At 36.2% G+C, this 22309-nt stretch overlaps 1 protein-coding gene across 2 annotated transcripts; it reads right to left on the bottom strand.

The window, feature by feature from the left end:
- Positions 1–532: 532 nt before the first annotated feature.
- Positions 533–21523, bottom strand: LOC121997200 (calcium uptake protein, mitochondrial-like). 2 transcript variants are annotated; one of them, XM_042551490.1, is made up of 8 exons: positions 21044–21523; positions 17482–17549; positions 5767–5990; positions 5558–5641; positions 4615–4828; positions 2587–2760; positions 2392–2511; positions 533–917 (listed from the first exon to the last, which is right to left on the bottom strand). In XM_042551490.1, exons 1-8 carry the CDS (start codon positions 21351–21353, stop codon positions 876–878), a joined length of 1236 nt encoding a protein of 411 aa, XP_042407424.1. In that variant the 5' UTR covers positions 21354–21523; the 3' UTR covers positions 533–875. The 2 variants fall into 2 exon arrangements, with proteins under 2 accessions (XP_042407424.1, XP_042407423.1); XM_042551489.1 differs by having other exon boundaries at positions 533–997; positions 21044–21520.
- Between the last annotated feature and the right edge of the window lie 786 nt (positions 21524–22309).

Below are 22309 nucleotides of genomic sequence, written 5' to 3'. Positions count from 1 at the left end.
GTCGATCGTTTGACTCCTCCCTTTGTCAAAGGCGCCGACGGATCGAAACCTTCGCCCTCCGATCGGGGCATGATCGCCCGATCAACTGATGATATCTGAACGTTAACCACTTTAATTTTGACCTCCACCATAACAATTATTTTCCATGAAATGAGACTCCTCATCACCGCATCGACCACCACACTATTATGGTGATTGAAAATCAACATTACTTTAATTCTATTCTTTAAATGCAACATCATAATAATTGACGGAACTTTAAATGTATCTTTAAAAATTCCACTTTTATAAATCTTTAAATTAAATGTATCTTTTAAAAATTCCAGAACTTTAAATGCGTACTTTTGATTTTCTTTTCATATGAAAAACCTTTATCACCAGAGCAAGTTAATACTCTCAAAGTAAATCAGAAAATTGATAATAATCATAATCATAATCGATTCATTTTTGTCACTCTCGTACACCAACTCCTATTATGCATCACTAAAAAAAACATAAGCATATTCTGATCATTATTTTAATCTGGTCCAACTAAAGCAAATGCATAATATAATATCTATATTGCACCAACCAAAATGATAAATGCCAGAATTCGTATATTGGATCAGATTATACAACTCTAACAATTTGACTACGGTACACGCTTTTAGAGATGAGTAGTATTTTTTTTAACATGAGCATAAAAAAGGATTAACTAAACCAACACAAAGATCGTATATATGCTACAATATGCAAGTGAAGAAATTAATGAATCAGTTCTTCATAAGATTTTCTCTACCACAAAGCTAAACATTTGCGACGAGGAGCAGTCTCTTGTGCAACGCAACCAACAAGACAAGAGCCCCATGATGCCTGTGTTGCTAGGATACTGTATGTCAGTTTCGCGTCCTTGAAGAGCCCTTAAAAACTCCTCTGAGCTTAAGTTTCCGTCACAGTTTGTGTCAAAGACATGAAAAATGACATCAACTACATTTTCAGTCAAAGAGATGCCACAGACCTAGAAACATTACCATTGCTTTGAGATGCATTCTGACAATTTTGAACCAAAAACATAGTATACTATAACAGGATTGTCTGCCCTGCCTATATGAAGCAACGGAAAACTGACAACATATATTCTTTTTTTTTTAAAAAAGAAAATTGGATAGGAGTGAACCAAATACATAAAGTGAAAAAAGGAACAGTCAAATACAGGTGAGACATAAACACATCCCACGATTCCCACCATTATCAAACGTATATGCAAGGGGATGCAAACCAATACTAATACAACTTATCAACAAGAGATGTTTGCAAAGCAACAGTATTCGCTGATATCTAGGATGTCATGTCCAATACCTTATGTTTTTTTTAATTTTTATACAAGATTAACAGAGATATGCTAAAATTGGTTTGTCTCGCTCCAATTCGGAATGTAGCCAAAGAAGTACCAAGAGAGTTGAATCTGATGAAAGTAGATTGGGGCACAATTCAATTCGCCCAAGGTGAACATAGTTTGATCCAAAGTAAATCAAAATCCAGTTGATTTTGATCAAGTTAGATGCAGTGCGGTTGAGATGAATGAATTTTTTAGGGGTGAAATTTGACCTCCCAAACTGAAAATAGTACTGTTCAATTGGCGGAGTAAAGTAGATGAGAGTTTGTTACATATTCAATTGGATCATTTAGCTTAACTAAGTCCAAAGTGAGGATATAGGCTTTAGCTCTTTTTTTGTCTCTCACTGCAAAAAGCTGCTAAAGATTGCCGAAAGATTTTAAAAGTTGTCAAAAGCTCTGAAAAGGCTATCAAAAGTAGCCAAAATGATTAGAGTATTTCTCCTTTTATAGGCCTCAGGGTGAGCACCCTCTAATGTCTTTTGCCATATCGCTGCTCAATTCTATTCAATTGAAGTGAATTAGTTAGCATTCACAATGTGGATAAGTGATCAAGTTACTAGGCGCCGGGCGAAGGTATCCTTCGGGCGGCCTCCGGCCGCCCGCTCCGAACAAAAATTATAACCTAATGGGGACGGTGAACCCAGGAAGGGATCGTAACCATTTGCGGCCGGATCGCAGCCGCGATCCGGCCGCAAATGCGAGTGACACATCCCCTGGACCACAAAAAGTGGTCCAGGAGATCCTGCCTCCATTAATTATTACTAGATACTTTTCCTTGTAGTACATGCCAAATGGATTGGATTTTGTGGCATGTATATAGTGATGATTTCGGGCAAAAAGTACTAGATTTTCTACATCATTATATTATTATTTTCTAGATTTGTTATTTTTGTTTTGAATACCTATAATTTAACATATCCAAGTGTTAGCTGCTCCAACAAATCTGAGATTGTTCATGAATTATCATCAATGAAGCAATGAGAAAAGCAGTTGAAAGAGAATAGAATATCTTACATGAGATGCTGCACGTATGAAGTCTTGCTTTGTCAACAAACCATTTACTTTTCCATAACTAAAGATGGCCACTGACAATGGTTTCAATCTTTTCCGCAATTCAGCAAAAGCCTTGAATTCCTGGAAATTTCAAATTCCACATAATTAAGAGGTTCAAAGATTAATCACCCATGGAGCCAAGGAAAAAATTCCCACCTCGAAGCTAATGTGTATATTTCTAAGAGAACTACTATCTAATTCATCCACAAGATCTAATAACTTGTTTATATGGTTCATATCTGCAGAAGCAACCATTGACAAGGCAAAATCCTTAGCCGATATAGTTCCTCTTGATTTGAAGTCATAATGAGCAAACTCCAAGCGCACAATCTGAACATCATAAAAATAAAATAAAATAAAAATCTTGTGTAATTCAAGACCAAAATACAAGTTAACTATTTTTAGTCATCAAAGATGAGCAACAGAACCAACGTGCAAAACCAAAGATTGAGACACGTCAACAAAGCTATAAAGGCCCATTTGTGAAGCTATATTCTTCTGAAGTCATCCGCAGATGATTTTCATTTTTATCAGAAGTCTAAAAGAACTTGGCCTCACTAGTTTATATTGACTTCTTAATGGCATTACAAAGAATTTTTGTCCTCTCTACATATGGCACTAATTCATTTTGAACCGATCCAAGCGAGCTTCAATATACTTCTCTTGTGACAGGCTATCTCTGAGCGGTCTCCAAGTAAGATGCTTCACCGAGACCATTCATTTTACAACCATATGTGCCTACTTATTCTCATTCCTACGCACATAACACCAATCAACAACCCTACCATCCCTCAAAACTTTTATGTCCACCAAACATAAAACTTGCCAAGAAGGCAAGTCCTTACCATGCAAATATTTGACAGAAACTATAACCACCAACTCAACTTTTGGAGGCAAAATTGCAGCCCAGCATTAACAATAACCAATTCACCATGCACAACAAAAAGAAATCACCATTCTGCAAACAATATCAATCACACCAGCTGAAGGATCCACCACGAGATACCCAATATCTGCATCCTCTGAGCAGATACCCAAGCTACATCACAGAACACCACAACTGGCTACAACTCCATCCAACCAAGCCTCCTAGACAACCATGACCAACAAACATAGAGAATTGCAATTACCAAAAGGCCTGCTAAATTCATGCACCAAAGCCTCAAATATTTGGACACATTTCACACCACTGCCCTCATTTTGCGTCTTTGCTATTCCTAGGCTTCCAGAAATGTGAAACCAACTACAATATAGACCTTCAAAAGTGCAGGAGCGCCCTTATTACCACCAAATCCCTCCTCCAGCCACCTGCCTTCCAGCCAATTCACCCCTAAACTGAAACTTCCACCCCTTTGGCTTCTTCATAATGTCCCATACCTCCACAGCAAAGGGACATTTGAAAAAAAAAAAAAGTCTATGCCCCTATAAATCCTCAACACAACTGAAACAAGGAGGCACAACGCCCTCAATTTAGCACCTGACGTACTTGCATGAGAATGCATCTCTCAAACAGGTTATTCCATGTCATGACACCAAACATCACTAAAAAAATTTAAGAAAGCATATGTAAAATTGCAAACTTCCTTGGAAAAGGAGTAAATTGCTAAATCTTACTTTTCTTTAAATTTAAGGAAATTGAAGATCAGTGACCATCAGAACAATGACCTAAACTGGAAATTTCTTAAGCACCCGGGGCTATGGTGCAACAGCAGGTCCAGGTTATCGCCCAGACACCCGCGGTTTGATACCCAGCTATGACGAATTTGCAGGAATTTTTCCTTCAAATGGGGCATGCAACCAAATGATGCTGGGCTTCTTGACCGTCCGCCGCGAACATTTCCCGATTTACCCTAGTGGCCTATGAGAAAATTCCGTGGAGCCGGGTCGGTCACCCCCTGGGCTAACTGGGTTTATCATTTTTTTTAAACTGAAAATTTCTTAGAAAAATAAATCAATAAAGATACCTCCCTCATCAATATTAATATTATCCCATACAACTTCACACTCAGTAATGAAAGAACTGGATATTTAGATTTAATTCATCACGAAGGATTAAGTAAAAAAATCAAATTATTCTTTGATACAAAAAGAAAACTAATGCAAGGGAAAAGCAAGGAGTACAAGGGTCTCAAATGAAAGATAGCCAGTGATTCATAAACCTTATATCAAAAGGGAATGAATTACCTCATCATGCAACTCCCGAAGAAATTGAACAAACTTATCATGCTGGAGGGATCCCATCCCATCCTTGCCAAAAAAGTGCTCAATCAGACCTCCAGTCTCAATAGAACCACCAATGTTTAGACCAATCTCCAGTCCATTTCTATGAGAAGCCCCTTGTCTAGTATGAGCCCGCATTAAGTCCATCACTTTCATGAATTCATCTTTTTTTATCTCTCTGGTAAAAAATGAAAAAGTATTGAGTAATGAAAATGAGGCCACAAACTTAACCAAACTAATATATTGTCTTTCTTGTGCCTCTTTTAGAATGATGTTAACCACCAGAAACAGTAAGTGTTCGGAGTAAAAATAAGGTAATTAAGTATATGAGAAAGAAATTATTTAATATCTTAGAATTTCAGATGTGCATACATGTTCAAAGACTAAATAACAGAAACAAAACAAACTTATTCCTAACACCAAAGGCAGATAACAGTCTTAGTATTCACATGAAGAAGGTTTTGATAAACTGGAAAGTAATCAGGATTGAAAAACACTTGCAGTGAAGCACATAGAACTATAATTAACTGGTGTATTAGGAAAATCACTGGTTTCTTGATTAAGAAAGTCTAAAATGTATACACCTTCCAACAAACTGATTTCCCTAAGTCAACTTACAATACAATTTCAGCTCAGCTAAATGCACAGGACCAGATCATGCTAATGTCGCCATGTAATATGGTAAGATTCTGTCAATAATTCATAACAGTCCAAAGTTTCATATCCACTACTTTTTAAGATTATAAATAAATTTATATCACAATGACTAAAGTATACCTTCTCCCTTCCATTATGGGTGCACAAGTGGCGAGTATAGATTGAATGAGATGGTGTTAAAGAAAACTTAGGAAAAAGAACCATGCAAAGTACAGGAACAAAATATGATAAAAGATGGAACAAAGCCTACCCATCATTGTCAAGATCAAACATTCTGAAAGCAACACTGAAGCTTGATTCAGGAATGCTAAGTAAGGTGACAAAGAATATGTACCTAGAAAGGATGAAAAAAAAATGTGGGGTGAGAATAAAAAATAACATAATGATTTATATAAGAGAAAATTATCTAGCTGCAGGAAGTGAATGTCTGAATTAAAGAACCAGAAGTCATTGACTTACTCTGGGAAAGATATAAGTCCATCACTATCAGTATCAAAAAGCATAAAAAAGGCAGAAGGACTGCAATATAATTCCCCAGGATTTCGCTCCCCTCTCAAATATCCTTCTCTAACTATGTTGGATTCTGATGGAGGAAAAACAGGAACAATTGCCCGCATCAGATCAGCAGGCTTCATAACAAGTTCTCCCTCCAAGTTTTGGCTTGATGCAAAATACTTGAAAATCTAAATGAAAGGGAAAAAAACATGGAGACAAGTAAACATATCACACTAGTCCCTAGTATTGAGCCAACCAAATAACTAAAATGTAGCATGATTGGAACAGGAAGAAAGAAATAGTAACAATGTATGATCATGTCTACACACAAAACAATAATGATGTATAATTGGTTAGGGTCAAATTCAAACAATAACAATGAAAGGGAGAAAGAAATTTTGACGCTGATAATTAATTAATTTATCAATATCATCATGGAAGGGGAGCCTTGGCGCAACGATAAAGTTGTTGCCATGTGACCAAAAGGTCACGGGTTCGAATCTTGGAAACAACCTCTTGCAAAAAGCAGGGTAAGGTTGCGTATAATGGATCCTTCCCCGGGACCCCGCATGGCGGGAGCTTCGTGCACCGGGTTGTCTTTTTTTTATCAGCATCATCATGATCAAGCAGTGTTATGCCAAACTCCCAAGTATTTGGGGGGGTTGACTATGAGGATTTTCCCTTCCATTGAACTCTTTGCAAGAGGTTATATCGTTAGTAATGTTCATATCAACTAGATCAATTTTTATTACATGATTAACTAATGTTTACTATGGTCTCCTTCCCCTTATATCTTCCTCTAATCAATTTAGCTTGCCCAGTTATAGAATTCATTTGATTACCTTTGACCATATTCACATCAACTTCACCTATTTTTTCTCTTCTTTATCATCTACTGCAAATATACCTAATTCCTTTTTGGATAGTAGTATTTAGATTTTTTTAAAAAATAATCCGACATATCTATCTTTCTCTTCACTTCTATATCCAAAATGTAGCATTATAATAATTGACATAAATGTTGTAATACCCAAGTTTTAAACCCAACAGTTGAGACCCAATAACCCATCAACCAGAACCCACAAATCTGAATCCGATTTGAAACTTAACTCTAAGCTCCTGGTTCCTTTCCCCTTTTATGTTTGTGTAGAACAGATTGTTAGCACATGATCTCCTCTTTTGTGTGATCATCCCCTCTGGATCTGACAAAAACTGTGGCTTTTCCCACATGTCAGCCTTTCTTCTTCAAAAAAAATGTGTATCTGATTCTCACCGCGCAAATCAGATTTCTTCCCCTCCAACAAGGCAACTCGCAAGCTCTTTCACCACCTTCACAAGATATGGCATCAGCTTCACAAGAGATTGTAGATGTTTCATCCTAATTGCAAGCTTTTGCTTCTTGAGCATGGCCATTTCTCCCATCATTCCAATTATTGTAGATGGATACCATGCATAAAACCCATGATTAGCACAATATGAATGCAAAGTGATCCACAGTGAAAAAGGCAAGTTTAATCAGAGGCAGACACCAGAAGCAAGGGTAACCATTAGCACTCACAAGTCACAACAATAGGTTGTAAATAGATGGTGCTACAGTGTCATAGGGATCTGCAGCTTTTTCAAAAACAGAGAGTTAATGGAAAGCAACCATCTACTTCCACAAAGGCGGTTAGTTTAGCAGCTTCCAGAAGAGAGAGACAAACCACACATTTGTCTCTCCTCGGCAAGCCAAGCCAAGCTAAGCACATTAGTCGAGCCACATCTTCCACTGGCCAGCTGAACCTCAAAACTTCAACATTCACCTCCAATGATCCAAATGCACCTTGGGCAAACTAACCCATCCCCCAAAAGCTAACATCCACTCCAACCGAAATGCATCCCACCTTGGCAGAATTTTATAGCCTCATATGGCACCTCAACTGAGTCGTGATCACTTCGAGTGAGTTGCATTAGCCCACACTCCACCTTGACCAAACATAACTTGTACTCATCTGATTACATGCTCCCTTTGTGGTTCGAGCCTAATTAATGCATCTGGCATACTACTTTTATTTGTTGTAATCCTATTGTAACAGCCCCTATTTCCAGTGAAAAGTACAAGGTCAATCAATGGTTGTTAGGGGCAACAATAATTTCTCTCCATCTTCCTCGTGTCTCAACCAAGTTGATAATTTATCATAGTGACTAAATACTTTAGCAACTATCTTGACGGAGGCTACATTTTTGCTCATCTAACATCATGATGTGCAACTACTACTTCCATGGCCGATCTCATAGATTTGATGGCCTTTGTCTAAGGTGAGTTCACATTTGGCATCTCCTTTTTGTTGTTTTTAATGGTTGTGGTGTTGTTGAATGGTGAAAATAAGAGATTTGATAAAGTAGATTAGATTTGTTATTGAAGTGATGAAATCTAGCTGCAACACTGAGTATGCTTGGGTACCTTTGATTTGTTCTCTTTAATTCATACTTTTTATCTTTGTTTCTCATAGTTGAGGAATGAGATTTGATTTACAAGGAAAGATGGGTGTTATTGTATCAATTTTTTTTTATCTTCTCCACTTTACAAATGGTAATTGTTCTAGGGTTGAGCCAAACATTCTTAATGGACCAAAATAGTACATATTGAGTTCAAATATGATCTTAATTTGTGATTTAGAATTTGCAGAGGGTCATTAAATTGTTTTTAAGCTGATAATGCCTGATAGTCTGAAACAACTCACCCTTCAGTTAAAAAAAAAAAATACAAAAGATCTTAGTCTCATGAACCCTTATTTATCAAAAAATGATAAAGTTTCAGCCTTAAGAAATTTAGAAAAAATATATTTTATGAAGCTAGGGGTTTTGAGAAATATAAAAGAGAGTGAAGAAAGATACACATTCTGAGAAGAACCAAACTAGGGAGTGTGATTTGGAAAAACAAAGTAAAAGTTAGGCACTTTGCTCGGGAGTTTTGCCTTTAATGATCATTACACATTGTCTAATATCATATATTTTAGAGAAGGGCTACGTATCAAAGGATTATATATATGGAAAATGCTCTTTTCCTTGGTAAATGGAATATATGGTTGTCGTACATTATAAATAAATGCTTCATTTACTTTAATTTTCTTTTACTAAGCATATATGCAAATTCAATCCTAGTTGATAGAGCCATAGAGGTAAAACAAATAATCTACTAATTTAGAAGAAAATGGTTTTCTTCAATTGTCATTAGCAAGCAAAAGTTCAATGTACATAAATGTTATATTATTCATTTTTTAAGCACCTAGTTGTGATTTCTAAAAATTTACAAACTTATTTGCAAAATTGCAAATTTAATTAACCTAATCCTCCTTCCTAAACATGTACATCATTGACTCCTTTCCCAGTCATGACACCCATGTCACTGTCCATGTCATTGTTGCCCGCGTCGCAGCCACCCATGTTGTCACCCACATTGTCACTACAACACACATTGCTACTGCTCACATCATCGTCACCCATGCCCTCTTGCTTCTCTTCTCTCTGTCATTCATTTTTTTTTCACCTCTTGTTACATAGCGCCATCATCGCCGCCTAGCTAGAGTTGTTTGCCATTGTAGCTATAGCAATTGCGTCAGAGGTGATCACCATGACTATCACTGCCTTGTGCCAAGTTTCCACACATGTTTGTCATCCTCGATCAATTATAAAGGTTTCACCTTGCTCCCACCTCCTTTCCTCACAATAAAGGGCCTAGCGTCCTTCGGGTTTTTTTGTTTTAGCTTGCATGCAACATTACCTCCCTTATCTGTCATTGCAACCGCTGTAGCAGCATCTAAGGCTGCTCTGCATATGCAGTCTCTATATAGTTTAAAAGGTATGATTGCTGAGGTGAAATTTTCATATTTTGTTGGACATGGGTTGGAAATAGGGGTACGGATGAGAGGTTTTTGGAATTTAATCATAGTTGGAGATAATTGTGTTGTATGCTAAATAGTATCTAATAAAATATTAGAATTGGTGTCCATAGTTTAAATTTCTTATTTTGTATAAACTTCTGGTAATTTTGTTTGCATTGTAATATAAATTCCTTTTTGGTATACACTATATAATAAAATATTAGAATTGGTGTCCATAGTTTAAAATTATTATTTTTTGTATATACTTCTGGCAATTTTATTTGGCATGTGATATATGTTCCATTTTAGTGTACCCTTCCTTTTTGGTGTACCCTTGTAGATCCACTTGTCTGAGGAGTTTAGAGTTCACTAGAGTGAGCCAGCGCAATCTAAGTCCTCTATCAGGTGGTATTTCCTACTCAATTCTATTTAGCATTTTCTTGTACATGATTAAATTAATGAAACATAATTAGAAGATTATCTGATATTGATGAATATGTTGTTTTCAAAGGGAAAAACTTTAGAAGACAATATTGCATGATAAAATCGAGATTAAAGAGAATGAAAATCTATTTAATAGTTCCTTGTACATGCATCCTGATATACCTTTGGATATTTGCTTCGTGTTGTACATTGAGATATTTGCTTCATAGTATATACATTTGGATATTTGTTTCTTGTTATACATTGGGAGGGTTTATTTTTTGTTTTTTATTTTTTTGGAAACCACTCTACACTCTTACCTTTGATACTTATTATTTCACTTGTTTGTCTTTTTATGATGCTCTTAGTTCTTATTGATTTGTGCCTGCGTATCATTGTTGTTAGTGATAACGCAGACTTATGAAGACTTGATAGGTGATAGAAACTTGGATAGTACCTTAAAGGAACTTAATCCACCTTGAGAACACTAAAGAACTAAAAACACAAAAGCTTATGTAACATAAGATGGACAATGTGTAATACTATAAAGAGGAAACTTGGATAATAATGTCATGATGCTGAATGAATATGAAAACAATAATTTGTGGATCTTTGTTGTTGCCTTCTATAATAATAGATTGTACATATTTTTTCTTACACCCATTTTGCACTAGTGTGTTCATTCTCCACTTTTCCTGACCTTCAGATTCACAAGCTTGAAATGATTTTCGAGGCCTAAGATGTTCATGCTCAGAGATACCCTATTAATGTCCATCCATTTTATTTCTCTTATTGCATGGATTGTTTCTTTATGCATTTTAATTTTGTGTAGTTTCTTTATATTAGTTAGTATGGGTATTATGATAGTTTAAAATTTCGAACGTATTGGTGTTTCGGAATAATATGGTTTCAGTAACGTATCGAGCCGATATGATTTCGATACAAAAAAATAAAATATTTTTTAAAAAAAGAAAAAAAAAATGTTGGATCTCGGTGCCCTGCAAGCCCGTGGAGGTTGTTGCAGAATCATGGCAGCTTCCACAATCCCGCAAAGGTTGTCATGGGATCCCAGTGTCGTGGGATCATGACGGCCTCCGTGACCCTATGAAGGTCGCCGCAAGATCGTGCCCACAGTGCTAGTGTCAAACAGCGGTTGGAATGACAAATTCCACCCATTTCCTCCAGCATAGTACAAAATTTTAAACCATGAGTCTCACATAAAGGAGATATAATAAGATAATTGTTAAGATAAAAAATGACGAATTAGTTGTCATTGAGAGCTTTTAACTATTTAAGATCATTTTACAAAAGGATAAAGGGCTCGAGAGAAATGCCTTATATAAAATGAAGGATAACGTTGCGTCTTTGTGATCCTAAAATACCTCTAAAACTTAAAAGGAAATTCTAAAAATGGCGATGAGATTTACTATATTATATGGAGCTGAATGTTGAGTTATGACTCAAGCATGAGTAAAAGATAAGAGTTACAGAGATCAGAATATTAAGGTGGACGTACGAGCATACGAGGACAGAAAAGATAAGAAATAAAAACATAAGAGAGAAAGTCATGGACATGCCCATTGAGGGAAAACTCTAAGGGGCGCACTTAAGATGATACACACATGTACTTAGGCGATCAATAAATGCTCCAATTAGGCATTGTGAAATTATAATAAATATACGCATTAAATGAGAAAGTGAAACGTTAAAGAATACTTGTTTAGCAACGAAATCAAGATAATATGAATTTGAATATAAATGATTATATAGTAGAAAATAGAGCACAAGAGAATCCATATAGTCAACCCCACTTAATGGGATAAGGCTTGGTTGTTATTGTTATTATAGTATGAGTTTAGTTATGCTTGTCATCATGAGTGAGACATTTTGTCAACATATTTTTATATTATTTAATAGAAACACTCAACATTTATTATTGTTACAGCTTTATGCACCCTTTAGTGGTGCTATTCTATAGTTATGATGTAATGATTGATGTTGTCATAAGCAAGAAGGCTATCTCTTATATGAGGACACTCCTTTGGATTATAAGGGTAAAATAAGAGTTTCATTTTTAGGCCATCATGAAGAAGTAAACATTATCAGGGAGATACAACAACCAGTCAAATTAGGTTTAAAAGAGCCGATGAGTTAATGTAAGAAATAGAAATGTTAGTATGCCATTGATTTCTTAGCAGTTTTTTTTATTCTTTTTTGGAGAAATAATATAACAAATAATATGTGCAAAAACCACTAAAAGATGAAGGAAAGTGAAGCATCATGTACCAACTAGATGAATCTCTTTAGGACAACATACCATGTTATGATTTGTTGATTCATGGAGTTTATGTGGATAAATAAGTTGGAAACATTAAACATTAGTAGTGATTAAGATAGAATCAAAAGGAGTTTGAGGTGTTTCTTGTGATAATTTTCCTACAACTTAACCAAAAATTAGCTAAGAAAATAACAAAAATAAATTGGCACATAAGAAATTGTTGTTGGAGTACATCCAATGTTCCTCCAAACACTTCAGTGAGGATCAACTTATAATACTTTTAGGTTTAGGCACATGAAGCTTGTCTGAAGTGTTTAGGGGACTCCAGAGGAGATCCAACTCTTGTTGGTATCCTCAAATTAGTTCCCATCTCATTTCATTAAGAGTATTATCTATATCCTCAGGTTCAGTATTCCCAACAAAAAATTGTAGTACATTTCCATTACTATTAAATACCACTGCAATATAAAAAATAATAATTTCTATATAGATTATTTTTATTCTCCAATGTTTGCTAAATTCGAAGGGGAGTTTTGGCGCAACGGTAAAGTTGCAATCATGCGACCTAGAGGTGGGTTCGAGTCTCAAAAATAACCTCTTGCAAAACATGGTTAGATTACATACAATAGACCCTTTCTTAGGACCCGCATCAACGGGAGCTTCGTGGACTGGACTGTCTATTTAATGTTTGCTAAATTCATTGAAACAAGACACTTTGAAATTCTTGAACTTTATGGAGGTGGAATAGAACATACAATGTGGCCAAAAAGGCATTTTATGCTAACCATGTTTTGTTCCTGAGTCCTTGTTTCCTTTCAACAATAGTATCTCAACTGACAATGCAACATTCCTTCAGGTGCGTGAATAAGCTAGTAATGTAACCATTAGCTGTCTTGATATGCAAGGCAAGAAAATTGCATGACTGCAAGTTGAGTAACAACATAGGACATTTGGATGATGGAGAAATATCCAACAATGCACATTGCTCTTTTGGAGGAATGGAATCTGCAGGAGGATTTTGACATAGATGGAGAAGAGCTGAAGCTAAGAGGCTTGGATTCTCTATCCTTCATAGAAGGCATAATTGTTGCTAGGTTCAGTGTGAAGGCTGATTTAGTTACATTGTCCATTCAAAGTTCATAGCCATATATTGCTTCATATTCACTTCAACTTTAAAGGAAACTTCCTGGAATTCCTTAAAGCACTCAATGCTTTATTTAGAATTCATTCTTCAGTATCACTCCGCTGAAGTATATAGGGGAGCTGTGGGTTCAATTTAATTGCAGAAATAACTAGAGGACAAGGAAACATATCACGTAGGCTCAAACCAGTAGACTGAATTGATTTGTCAAGGGAGAATTTGACAATGAGAAAAAATAATCATATTAGTTCTTTAGGTTACATGCTACTGGCATCTCTTTTATTTGAACTTATTTTGCATTTCTGTGAAATTCATTCTTGCCAATATTTTCTATCTCATTTCAATGACAAGTTCTGTGCAGCTATTATCACATTATCTAGTCAGGTTTCAAACTGTAACTCCAATCAGGTTGAACCCCTAGCTCTCTTTTGTGTTAGGAGCTGACTTGATATGTTAGTTGGGTTCAATTGTTTTATGGTAGCAGTAGATAACTTATGAGATTTGCCAAAAGCATAGAAGGTGAAAACTTTCATCTCCTCGATCTAACTTGGGTAAGAGCCTTTCTTTTGGTTGTTGCTTATTGGTTGTGATAAATTATACTAGAAGCTTTATATTAGGTTTGATATGCAATCAATGTAATAAGTGTATGGTGGAACTAGTATATGGATGTTTGGTCCAAGGTTTAAAGTCTTAACTTGTATTGGAGTTTTGGTCCCTGGCTAGAATGAAATAGGTTCATTTCGTTTTGGCAGTGCCAAATTAGTGTCGGTCACTCCAATGGGGAGTAGAGGGGAAAGAAGTGAAGGAGAAAGAAAAGGAGTGAGGAGGTGGCATGAAACGAGGGCTAGAGCTAGGGCAAGGAATGCTCAAGCAAGTATATAGGGATGCTCGAAAGGCATTGTGGAACGATGAAAGCCACTCGTGGTTTGATCATAAAGCCTGGACGACAAGAGAAGAAAACTAAGAAACCATTGTGGCTTGGAGAAAAGTCAGAAAGCATTCATAGCTCACTCGTGAAGCTTGGGCAAGGCAAAGAGGAAAGTTCAGGAGGCATCACAAAATAGCAAGCAAGTGATGAGGATACTCACGAATGAAAGAAGAGCTCACAACGAAGAATTGTTCATGTGGCAAGGTTTTGGTGGATCTTGTATGTTGATCAATGAGTGGAATAAAAAAAAAATTTGCTCATGCCAACTAGCATGAGATGAAATTCTATACCATGGTTTGTTCTACTAGCAACATGCAGTACCTACGAGTGAAAATGGTTACGGGACTGGTACTCAAATTTTTATTTATACCTCAAACTCTCATATTCATTTAAATATCCACTATCAATATCCAATTAAATTCTCTCTTGAGATTGAGTTGATAAATGGTACTCATTGGTAGGTACATGATTTAAATGGTTAAGATATAAGGTACATATAATTGTAAGCAAACTTGAACCTTTTATCATTAAGCATAATTGAATACCAGAAACTAACTTGAATGGGTCAAGAGTACTCCATTATCAGGTATCCATTACCATTCCTACCTACAAGGAGAGCAAGTAGTGATTTGAGGAATTAAAAACCCCTAGTGAGTTGTTTGGGTGGCAACAACAAGCATTGTTGTTTTTTTTTCTCTTCTCATCAGCAACCAACCTCAGCATCTTCTCTTTTTGCAATCCATAGCAAGTGAGAATTATAATCAGGTGCTACCCCTCAATTTGAGAATGGTATAAGAGGTTTCTCTAATGATATTGGGTAATGACATTCCTCTTGCTTAGATCAATATGTTCAGTTTTTGAGCGAGCAAGCACATATCCTTAATTGTCCTTCTAGCAATTTAATTGTGTGGAGAGAATCACATTATTGTGATCTTTTTGAAGATCATATGTAATTATATTCAGCCCCAAGTTTTATCCACAACCTGTAGATTGAGTTATGAAAGTGTTTAAGGATGCATTTTAGGGGGAAAAAAGAGTCAAATTAGAGGTTCCTCTTTAGAGGTGGGTGTTCTAGTTTGTTTTCGTATACAACATCATTCTGCACAATTAAACTGTCAAACACAATTGGACGTCTCATTTAAAATTTGTCCTATTTTTATAATTGGGTTAATGAAATTTTATGACATGAAATGGGGTAACACCAGGGTCAATACAGAGCTAGAACACGTGGTAGAATAATTGGTGAATTCATCTTGTTTATTTTGTAGTAATTTGAAATTAATTTCAGAGGGTTTATTTTCGAAAATTACTTAAACTTTCTCTCCTATTAACCCTACTACTTGTTCATATTCCACCATAACTATTATTTCATCTTTTAAGTTTCAATATTGAACTGTGATTGAAATTCTATCGCAGCTAGAGAATATTTTTGATGGCCTTCTCCTTAATTTTCAGTGCTTGCATGAAGGTAAACTATAAATAATTAAGTTGTGCAACAAGGAACAAAAAAAACCATGTGGAGAGAAATATAACTCAGGCACACATAACATGATATGGCCTTGAGTTGCTTCGTTGGCATGTACACAAGCATTAAGCTGCTAGCACATTCCAATTAATCGCAGGTGAATGAGCATCTTCAGACTGTTATACCGGAATTTGAGTGTCTGCAAATAACCACTCATGTAGTGTTAAAGTACCAAGGACCACAGCCATCGGTCCAACACTCAATATACAATAGTTGTATAACTAACAAAGTGATAATCATGCTTATCAACAAGATTGTGTTGTAACCTAATAGATAACAGAATACCTAAAATTCAATGTGAATTGATGAAAGTGAAACATGTGAATTAGATTATGTGCATAAGATGATAAAAACTTATGAGTAGAAATGGTAAAAGCTTACCTAATGAATATTAATATAAAGAAGAGTGAAAATGGTGGGAAGACATTATTAACCAAGCTACTTAATCTAAGCTATGTAATCTAGACAAATAGCTCATAGTGCATGAGGTGAGGCATTGAACCTATGCACATTAGTTAGGCCATTGGCGCATGTATCAGAGAATACACTTTTAATTTATGGACTTAGCTATAGTGTTTCATACTAATAGAGATGTAATTAGTGACAATTTAAAGTAGATAATCAGTGATAGATTTAAAACTTGTTCATTTTAATCCATTCAATAGATTAGAATATCATGTTATGCTAGTCAACACTGGAAAAAAAATATTTTGTTCCACCTATTGAATGACATGAGGAACTCACTAGGATCCCTAAACACAACTGCAATGACTCCTAAATGGCTTCAAGCAAGGTGAGAGGCCGTGATGGAACAAGGTGATGTTGACTTGCTTTCGCAACACTTAAGGGTCTCACATGAAGCAACAATGATGCAGTGCAGTGACTGGCTTCTGCACTGGTATCATAGTGGTGAGTCTCTGAGATGGCAACAAGCTTCCCTAACAACTTAGAGGCTTCCACAAGGTACATAATCCTCCTCCTTTGTCACCTAGTTCTCTTTTGTCATCATTCGTTCTCTTCCACTAAGGATTTGTGCTCAGCACAACCACCAACACTAGCATTGACATGGCCAACATATTTAGTTCCGGTTGTAAACTGAAACCCTAACACAAAATGAGATTTCAAAACTTGATCCATGCATATCTATTATTTACCTAATGTGAGTATTTATGTTCACTCCCCTTATTCTTAGCCTCCAATTTAAGGTTAGTTATAAAGTTGGCGGTGGCATTGGTTATAATTTTCTCGTTTAAGGTACCTTGTTTAGCTAGGTTATTTGCTCTAATATTACTTTAGATGTGCATGGTTTGGATGGGGCATGACACATGTATTCAAACATGAATTATTCAAACAAATACCAGATGTAACGAAGGGACACGTCACTGAAGATAGTAAATAAATTGAACATTCTAACAGCTTTGCAAGAGCTCTTAGCAATGGTAAATCCTTAGTCATACGAAAGGAAAGGAGAACAGCTATCACAAACCCTATTTTTAGAAAAATAAGTATTAAAAAGATTACCTTCTCAGGAGAGCTCAGAATCCTTATGCGTTTCTCATATTTGAAAAACACCTTTCTACGGTATGAATCTGCATGCATATATAATTATATATCATTGTTCAGTCCATCAAAATTACTAAAAAAAATTCAAAAACTCGATTGTTAAGTTATACTGTGAAAGAAGCAGCAGACAGGACTTAGCAAGCAGTGATATAAACTTATTCACTTAAATACACACTGATATTGAGCATGCAGCAAATTTTTGTCCTACTTATATCCATAGCAAGCTTACATCAACATGTTGAGCATGCAGAAATAATTAGAAACTACACCACCAAAGTCATGGTATTTTATGTCTTGCCATATCAATTAGCATCTTGATCAAGCAGGCTTTTTGAATCTTAAGCACATGCCTCATATAATTAAACAATGAGATCAAGCAGCCCTTGCAACTGTGTTTTATGCAACTTATGTTAGACTACATCAACATTTAAGTGGAGAGTACTTTGCCGTGCATCTAATGTAACACAAAGCAACCTACTCAAGCACACGCTAGAGCGGCGGTTAGATCCTCTCGAGCAACTTGCTTTGATACCAATTATAGGAACGTGTAGGAATGACAGGAGTGAATAATGTTTTTAAAGATTTTAAAACTATTTTAACAGATTTTCAAAACTTGTCTAGATTTGTTTTGAAATCAAAGTCATATGAGAAACACAGCAGAAAAATGAATGCTTTTCACATCGATTTTGATTTTGAAATCAATTTGGTTTTTCAAAAACTTTAACTAATGAATAAGTAAAGAAAGCAAGAACGAGAGTACACAAATATTTAACATGATTTGGAAACCCTCAGGTCTTCTTCATGGACTATAACTCGTTCGGCAAGTCACTCCTTGAAAAATCACTATATTTTCTCTTTTGGGGGAATCTTTTCAAGGCAGAGAAATCTTTACAAAACCCACAGTGATAAATACGGCTTTAAAGAAGTTCTTTATAGCAAGAATAATAGCACAAAAGATGACCTACAAAGAAAGAAGACGTAAAAAACTAAACAACAATATAAGAAATTAATCTAATTAATGTACTGAACTGCTGAAAAAATTTGAGAAGCGCACCGCCTTTAGAAGAGCTCTTAAAGGGTGTAATGAAGTGAGAATTGAAGCTTATCGATGTATTGGTCAAGCTACATCAAGTCCCCTTTTACAGAGGTTATTTGGTATAATTTAGTGACTACCTTACCATGTTGGTCAATTAAATCCAAGGGATTCGGTTGTTATCCACAATGATAGTTATTCGGGGTTTAGTTGACTAGAAACCTACCACGTAAGACACTTCGTCCACCTTTGGACTGCATCATTTGCTTACTGTCTTTTGGTCAACCACCTTGTACATTGGTCAACTAACCTGGATAAGTTTCGAAACTTTATCTCTATTGCAATCGTATCTCCTGGCCACGTCATTTGCTGATTGGGTCTTTAGTTGACTAACCGTTTGGTTGACTAAACTTGTATAACTTATCCGTTGATCAGTTTTTCTAACTGACTTTGTATTTGGTCGACCACCTTGCCACTGTGGCTGACTAGCTTTGATTTTTTTCACGATAAAGTTAATTCTTTATTGATTGCTTCGGTTGACTATGCCTTTGGTCAACTACATAGACACTTTTGGTCAATCAACTTGAATTTTATTGAGTTATCAAATTTGCTAACTTTTTGGTTGATTGTTTCGTATTTGATTGACTAACTTTTGTAGCTTGGTCGACTAACTCAAATTAAATTTAGTCATTAGCTTTTTTTGAATTTTTATGTTTACTATTTCTAATTTGGCCGACTAGCTCCTATAATTTGGCTGACTAACCTTGTGTTGTTTAATATGAAATAATCCAAAAATATTCAACATATATATCAAATAAATTGATAAATATGAAATAATGTTTCATCGACTAGAATTATGACTTAATCGATTGGAATTAGCCAAATTTGGACTTTGACTTTAAAGCACATGTTGGTTTTTCGTCAAGTCATACGCCTAAGTTGCAAAAAAGCTATCCTCGTACCAAAATAAAGATTGCTCTTTTACAACCTTCTTTGCTAGAAGGTTCTCTCCCAGTATCCCGACCTACTGGGACCTCTTTTCAAATGTTGGGTCTACTTTAACCTATTTGGATTTTATCTTTGCATGCCAAATCTTCGATCTGCTTTGACCCATTTGGATTTTTCATCTGTGCCAACTCTTGTTGAATTTTCATATTACTCTACAATGTATCCAGTCAGGTTTTCCTACACCTACGCACTTCAAGAAACAATTAAGTTTAAACTCTTTGTTATACATCAAAACACTGGTCAAATTACTTATTGTCTGCTTGCACCAACAATCTTAACTTAGAGAGACTTGACCTTTAATAATTCTTGATTTAGTTGACTGAATGGTGCCTTAAGTCGACTGTGGTTTAGTCAACCACGTAGTCCACTCAAGCGCTTCAACCAACGAACATAATTTTTTGCTTGGGGCAATGGTTAGTATCAATCAACTAATTGTGGCTGGGTTGACCCAGAAATTGACTTAAATTGATAAGACAACAAACAAAATATTCTTATTCATAGATGAGCCAATCAAGCAGTCGACTGATCAGGGATCAATCAATGACCAGATCGAGTTGACTGCTGCTACAATAGAAAAGCTAATGAGAGTCATTAATACAACAACAGTTTGACGGCTTATGGCCACAGTGCATATTCAATGGCGTATTCCAGTCAAGTAGACTAATTGATGTCAACACAACACAATTAATAGTCAAGAACAAGAGAAGTTGGATGAAGATCTATAAAAAGGAGTCATAGAGGAGATTTGAAGGCTAATATTCCCATACTATTGCTAAGCCTTATTGTACACTCCTCCTTTTCATTCTTGTGCTTCAAATTGTAATCATCCAAGAGCTTGTAAGAGGTTTCTCCACCTCTGAAAATTGTCCAAGAAGGGGCAAGCATAGTGGGCATTCAAGAGCAATCTACTAAAGCATCATAAGCCGTGGCGTGAGAACGATGGCTCTGAACTACATTAAAAAAAATTGTTAGCCAGTTTGCTTTGTATTTTCATTTTCCATTGTGTATTTGATTTGAATTAAGCTTGCAAAGTCATTAGCAAGATTCTTTTGTGTAATTGCAGGAAGGTTTGATATTCACCCACTAGCTTCTCCGGTGATCTCTCTAATCCAACCAGTCCTAACACCCACCACATTTTTTTTACAACAATGGTCGTGAATGATCAACAAATATTCATCTGTTAGAATACCGTGTGATGGCCCACTTTCCACGATTATTCTCAGTACTTAGACAGCCATAACTAAACCTAATGATTAGCATTTACTTGCTCAGGAAGGTCTCCAGAAAAGCACGTTGACATGAAATTGTGGAAAGGCTTCTACATAAAAGTAGATAAAAAAAAATTCATAGAATTAAACACCAATTAACAATTTTCCCTCTTTTCTAATTAAAAGTTGATATTTGCCTGGCGGTAGACAATGAAGCAATTTCCAGCATCTGACAAAAAAAAACAACGAATCGACAGAGGAGAATACAAACCTGCAAGAAGATATCTTGGCTTCTTTTCCATCCGTGCTTCATTTCGACAGACCTGCTCGTTCTGAAGTAAATCTGAGTCAGCGAAGGAAAGCCAGGAACCGAGGGACGATGAGGACCAAGGAAACAACCAGACGCCAAGACCCGACGCGCCAACAGCCAGCGCCATGGCAACCGCTCTCCCGACCTGTCCCAGGTCGCGATCGGAGGACCTACTCTCTTTATCCGCGGCTGCAAAGCTGGCGAAGCGCGCGGAGGCCCTGCTCCTTCTGATCGCAGACCGACGAAGGACCGCCGCAAGGGAAGGTCGCATGAGAGCTTGGATGAATTGCTCGGGGGAAAAAAGAAAATTGGAAATCGAGAGAAATGGAGACCGGAGGATGGAAAGGAAGCAGAGTAGTTGCAGAGCCGCAGGATCCCGAGGCGAAATGTTTAGAGGTTTTTATGTAGTTTGCCGGAATTGGGTGAAGCCAGCCGTAAGGAGGCGCTATTGCCACACGAATTGATTGAGTTTTTATTATTGAGAAATTAATTAATTGTGATGAAAATCTCAAACCGATCAGGCCCAAAATTTTCTTTCTTAAATACCCTTATTAGAGTTTCTTAATTGTAAAAGTACCGTCATACGATTTTCCATCTCTTATTGACCGACTCCGCTGCCCTGTTATTTGACAATGGAATTTTAAAAAGTGAAAATTGATGAGTTAAATGTTAGAAAATATGCTTTTAATTAGTCAAGTTCAAATGTGTGTTAGATAAAGAATTTAAATTAAATTTCATCAATGTTATTAATATATGTGATTCGGAAGCTGTGTCGGACAGGGATCAGTGACAAAGGTAAGAACATTGATGAAGAGAGGATTGAGCTTCTAGACCCGAAGATATGCTACAGACTTTTAGATCTTCGAAGGGAGCAAAGAGGAGACGTCGAAAGTGGTACCCACGAACTGTACACACCCACAGTGAGATCGCACAAAGGTATTAGAGTGAGAACTAAGAAAGAGATCTCTGACGCAGACCTTCTATCGCTTAAGTCAGAAAAATAGTAGAGCGAAAAGTGCAAGAAAAAGTAGAACTATAGTAGATATATGTGTACACACGTACCGAGTCAAATGAGAGAACCCATCTTTTTTGTACTACCTCATATAACCTTTATGATAATGAGACGTCAAAGAATGTCGAATGTCAAAGTATGTCGGATGATAGAGGATGTACGATGAACTTCCATTGAGCAGAAGAAAATTCCATGAATTATATATAGCAAAGTAT

The sequence above is a fragment of the Zingiber officinale genome, chromosome 6A (assembly GCF_018446385.1).
Source record: "Zingiber officinale cultivar Zhangliang chromosome 6A, Zo_v1.1, whole genome shotgun sequence".
Taxonomy (NCBI): domain Eukaryota; kingdom Viridiplantae; phylum Streptophyta; class Magnoliopsida; order Zingiberales; family Zingiberaceae; genus Zingiber; species Zingiber officinale.
This window is presented reverse-complemented; position numbering and strand designations above follow the sequence as displayed.

Excerpts from the sequence above, each read along its gene's own strand:
- LOC121997200 (XM_042551489.1), bottom strand. The coding sequence starts at position 21,353 with ATGCGACCTTCCCTTGCGGCGGTCCTTCGTCGGTCTGCGATCAGAAGG. Across the intron at positions 17,550-21,043 it reads GCCAAGATATCTTCTTGCAG|ATTCATACCGTAGAAAGGTG; the intron begins GTTTGTATTCTC and ends ATATGCATGCAG. Across the intron at positions 5,991-17,481 it reads TTCTGAGCTCTCCTGAGAAG|ATTTTCAAGTATTTTGCATC; the intron begins GTAATCTTTTTA and ends CCTTTCATTTAG.